Source organism: Macadamia integrifolia, chromosome 11 (assembly GCF_013358625.1).
Source record: "Macadamia integrifolia cultivar HAES 741 chromosome 11, SCU_Mint_v3, whole genome shotgun sequence".
Taxonomy (NCBI): Eukaryota; Viridiplantae; Streptophyta; class Magnoliopsida; order Proteales; family Proteaceae; genus Macadamia; species Macadamia integrifolia.
Genome location: NC_056567.1, coordinates 23696680 through 23702150, shown reverse-complemented (window position 1 = coordinate 23702150; position 5471 = coordinate 23696680). Strand labels below are relative to the sequence as shown.

The 5471-nt window shown below is 39.0% G+C and overlaps 1 protein-coding gene across 1 annotated transcript; it reads left to right on the top strand.

Moving 5' to 3' along the window:
- The first annotated feature begins 233 nt into the window (after window positions 1-233).
- Window positions 234-4909, top strand: LOC122092681 (mannan endo-1,4-beta-mannosidase 2). The gene is made up of 5 exons (XM_042662913.1): window positions 234-1429; window positions 2319-2516; window positions 3480-3602; window positions 3850-4061; window positions 4266-4909. Exons 1-5 carry the CDS (start codon window positions 1073-1075, stop codon window positions 4675-4677), a joined length of 1302 nt encoding a protein of 433 aa, XP_042518847.1. The 5' UTR covers window positions 234-1072; the 3' UTR covers window positions 4678-4909.
- The last annotated feature ends 562 nt before the right edge of the window (window positions 4910-5471 follow it).

The window sequence follows — 5471 nt, the reverse complement described above, 5'->3', positions numbered from 1 at the left end:
TAATAATATCTGATTTGTCTGCAGGGCTACTCTGCATGCCAAGATGCAGAGGCATTTATCCTAAGGTTAATAAAAAAAAAAAAGAGAAAAAGGAAAAAGAAAAAACAAAGATCTTATCCATTTGCTTTTCAACAAGTGGCAAAACTGGGAATCTGGGAAAATGGAAGCAGGTATCAATTTCTTTTACCATTTCAAAGGTTTAGGGCTTGACTGGCAACAAATTAAGGTTTAGGGTTTGGCGGGTCCATCTAATCTTTCTTGCCCTACATATCTTGGATGTGCAATAGCTTCATTTACTCCCGTCTTTCTCCACATGGGTTGGATGTAGAAAGCTTCTGAGGTATCAAAATATCAATAATTAATACCTAAACTCTCTGATTTTGTGCACCATTTGTTTTAATACATTAATGTGTGTAAACAAGCAGAGTGATGAGTTGGAGGGATCCATGTTATGAGACTCGAAATTGGAAATCTTTCAGCCATAGAGGAGTATTGAATTGGAAGTAAGCTGGAGAAACAGGTGCCCCACTCAGCTATTTGATACCAACATTCCACCCCATTCCCATACCCATACCCTTCACCCTCTCATTCATCTCCTTTTCTCTGATATCTTCTGCTGATGCAAATGTAGAGAGAGCAACCTTACACCTTTCCTCATCATATATAAAACCCATTAAACCAGAACAAAAAAATCCACAAATGAACAAATCTCCCTCTCTGTTCTACAGTTTTAGATTATATTAGAATTATGGGTGTGGATATCTGAACATGTGGGGTTGTTGAGGGTTTTCGATTTTGGGTATCTTCCAAGTTCTTTCAGTATCTCGCATTCATTCGCCTTCTACAGTTCTGCATCTAAGCAATTAAGGGAACATCTGGTCTATTTGCTCTATAGATTTGTTGATGAAGAAAACTGTTTCCTTATAGGTCTTTTCGGTGCAGTTGGTTTGTGGGGTAGGTAAGAGATCCAGGGTTGAAACTTCAAGAAAAAAAGGAAGAGATCCTTTGGAACTCCTTCGTCTCTGCAAATTTGGGCCTTCTCTGCTTTTGAGGACATTTTGGGAGAGAGGCAATGGTGGCAGGAAATGGGTTGTTCTACCCACTGGTTGGTTTTGCAGTTTGTTTTGCTTTCATGTACATGTTCTTGGGAAACATGAGCTTCCATAATTACGAGTTGCCCAAGATGTCCTTTGTGGAAACAAATGGGGCTCAATTCATGGTGGATGGGAAGGTATTCTACGTGAATGGATGGAACTCGTACTGGTTGATGTATCTGGGTACGGAGGACTACACCGCGCCCAAGGTCAGGGAAGTGCTCCAGTTGGGTGCCAAGATGGGTCTTACTGTTTGTCGAACTTGGGCTTTTAATGATGGAGCCTACAATGCCCTCCAGATCTCCCCTGGTCAGTTTGATGAACGCGTTTTCGGGGTATGAGATAAATTCTTCCTTTTCTTTTTTTCTGTTCATTGCTTCTCTGCTTCTTTCTTCTTTTTTCTTTCTGCAACTTGTCCTTAATGTGTTTGATTATATGAGATCTGTAAGAGGAAAGGGGAACAGATCGCTGAAAACTTTAGATTGTTTTAGAGCCAAAAAAATAACTTATTTCAACACTTGCAATATTGTTCTCTGACATCTGGTTTGAGATCTTTGAACGAAATTGATCTTTCTATTAATTTATTCATGAATTGTTCAGCGGCGTTGCAGGAGGTAGTTTCCTTGAATTGCTATAATTTATTTCACACCTCATTGTTATCGGCGGAATTAGAACTATTAATGAGATATGTAAATAAAACCTTACGACAAACCCTCTTGGAATTTTTGGGTATTTGTTTCTTATTATTCTAAATTTATTATGAAACAAGCTTACTGGAAGTTGAGGCAACATTTTATTCATTGACCAACTGATTTAAGCAATGAAGGTTCAAGGTCATTGCAGATTTGCAGTTTTGCAGCTCATTTCTGGGAGGAAAAGATTGAGCTCCTTATGATCACCTCCTTTTTAGTGGCATATGATGTCATTAATTTGATCCCCTTTCTCATTCTATATGTTTGACTGATGCACTTATCTTTAACGTACATTAATTGAGGCTTATGTTGCATTTCAGTAGTTAAGTTTCTGATTGTAAAATATGTTTTCTTGATGTTTGTTAGAGCTAGTCACACGATACCTGATAAGCAATGTCCAAGTGTTCTAACTCCTACCCCCCCCTTCCCCAAAAAAATCTTCTTGACATTTATTGTCTATTGTATATCGTGCCATACTTTAAATACTGTCTTTTTTTTTTTCTTTTCAATTAATGACCATGATGAATGGCAGGCATTGGATAATGTCATTGCAGAAGCAAGACGGCATGGGATCAGGCTGATTCTTAGCTTGGTTAATAACTTGCAAAATTTTGGTGGGAAGACCCAGTATGTCAAATGGGCATGGGAAGAAGGTGTTGCTTTGAGTTCTTCTAATGATTCATTCTTCTATGATCCATCCATCCGCAGTTATTTCAAGAATTATGTCAAGGTAGGCTCTATTCGCATGTGTATTTATATGTTTACCAAAAGGAAACATCTTTTATGCTATATACAGAAAGAACGCGGCATTGTAAAATGCCTGATAGGAAATTTATTCTGAAAATGCAAGTATTGACATGGCACCCATTTTGAACTATGTAGAACTTAGTGCGACTTCTTATTGTGAAATCATTTGCTCTTTGTCGATGATTGCTATGCCACCAAGGGATTCTTCTAAATGAAGTGTATAAATGTTTCCAGAATATGGATAATGAATTTGACTAAATTTGTCTGCAGTATCTGGAGAAACACCAACTTGGTCCTGGTGGTTGGATTTGTCTGTCTGTGTGTGCACCGTTCGAAGTGTTGGCCACAAACCATGAATTGATACTCTTAGAATAAACCTTAAGCATTTCAATTAGTTAGACAAGATGGAATCAATAGAGAATGAGAGAACATGAGAAAATGAGCCTTAATCGATATATCAAGAAAGCCTTATCCATCTTGTTGGGATTGGGTACCCAAAATTGTTCAGCAATTCCATTCTGTCTAACGTCCATATCATCTCTAAAGTCATGATTCTTTCTTTAGGGTCTTGACCCGCATAAATTTTTTCTAATCCCTTTCTAACAAATAAATATATTGACAATTTTAGAACAATATTAACTTCGAACAGCTTGTTCTCTTGCTTTGGTCTGAGACTGTAAGTTCACATATTCAGATTAAGACTGTAGAATTCAGAAAAGGATTGTCAAATTGCTCTTTCCAAAGCCACTTTTGGGCGGTTTACAGTTGTTGAGAGGTCTAATTTGAAAATGTTTTCTGAGAGCCTGGAGATCATTGTTGATATGTTAATCATTTAGGAGTTTTACTTTCAAACTTGTCTTCTTGAAGCCTGGAGATCATTGTAAATATTCAAGGTAATTGCATCGATATCAGACCTTTTCTCAGTATATTCACTTCTCATTTGCAGGCTGTCTTGACGAGGAAGAACAGTGTCACTGGAATTCAATATAGAGATGACCCCACTATCTTTGCATGGGAGTTGATGAATGAACCCCGCTGTATGTCAGATCCCTCCGGTGACACCCTCCAAGTAAGTCACCCTCCCAGAGTTCTGTGCCAACTAAACAATGCTAGATGTTTCTAGTCCAATTAACCATTTTTGGGGCCAGGAAGGGGTTGATCACATTTAATTAAAAGCTGTTGGAGACAGATGTTTGTAGCTTTACTCGGTGTCTCAATGTCACCATCTTCTAATGTTTGGAAGCAATGCTCTTAAGTTGTAACATATGGTTTATTGTGTCCTGAGTTTGATGTAATCGTCTCTTGAAGAATTGCAGGATTGGATTGAAGAAATGGCTGGTTTTGTGAAATCAATTGACAAGAAACATCTATTGACTGTGGGGCTCGAAGGATTTTATGGTCCTACAAGCCCAGGAAAATTGAATTTGAACCCAGCAGACTGGGCAGGTGCTTTTGGGACTGATTTTATTCGAAATTCTAAGACCCCAACCATCGATTTTGCCTCTGTTCATGTTTACCCTGATCACTGGTAAGCATTGAATCACACCAAACTATTGTGAATTTCTGCTTTACAAAGGTACACATAGATATATGGGGGTGAAACCTGCCTTGGTGAAAAAATGATAATGCTAGATCATCTAGCCAAAAAGAAAACTTGCATATCACTTTCTCCTATAGTATGACCCATTCAAAATCAAATTCTGACACATTTTTATTCTATTCTTTTTTGTAGGTCTGAAGGGCTAGAACCTGAAGAAAAAATAAACTTTGCTTCAAAATGGGTTAAGACTCACATTGAAGATGGTGACAAAGAACTGAAGAAGCCAATCTTCTTCACAGAGTTTGGGTTAGTGGACGACAAGAAGACCTTTCAACCAATTCATCGTGAGAAATTTTATAAGACGATATATGATAACATTTACAAGTCAGCTAAGAAGAAGAGATCAGGAGCAGGGGCATGTTTTTGGCAGTTCCTGGTTGGAGGCATGGAAGAGTATGAAGATGGTAATGGGATTGTCCCACGGGAGAGATCATCCATTTATAAAGTGATAACAGATCAGTCATGTAGGCTGGCTAGAATCCAGGGAGGTCAGGATCATTTGCAAGGGAGCTTGAAAGATATTTGTTCAAAGATGGCGAACTAGTCATTCTTTTTTATTTGGAATTTAATTTTGTTTCTGGTGGAATTGTTTTTTCCTTCTTGCTTTTGGCATTCTTTTGTCAAGGGTTGCAGAGATCACTGCCCCTGTTTGCTTCATTGTAGAGTCATCCACCAACCTTAAAATGTAGCGAGAGACTCGAAGGCTGTTAGATTGCTGTTAGGCTGCCTTGCGCTCTTTAGTGCTAATGGGATTATATAAGAAAAAGAGTTTTATCCAATGCCTGTGTAGACGATAAGGCCAGCGAGGGTGTATTGATACAACACATTCCTATCATCTATTTGCTTTCCAACATTCCCTAGAGCTATTGGTGGAGTGGCGCCCTGAAGAAGAAATTCACATAGGCGCATTTTCAGCTGATAAATGGATTACTTTATAGTTCGGAGTACTCCGTGTATTTGGAATAAGCCTTTGATGTGATGTGACAGGCACACCAGGAGTTGCCAGAGGCTTTGATGGTAAGGCGGGCCTTAAGCCACAATAGCAAAGATTCTATTGGCAGGACGCTGGTGGCCTACCAATAGGTTGCCTGATTAAGAAGATATACCCCTGTAACCTTGCCTGTCACATATAAGTGCTTAACTCAAATACTTGTATGGAAAAGGGTTCTCTGCACAAGCGGCAGAGAGGAGCACTCCGCGAGGTGCAATGGAATGGTTTCATATGTGAGAAACAGTGGGGTCATTTCATTTGAGGAGGAGAGAGAGAGAGAGAGAGAGAGAAGTGCTAGCGTAGCCTTCCGTGGCAGCTCAAAAAACCTTTTCCCTACTTGGGTAGAT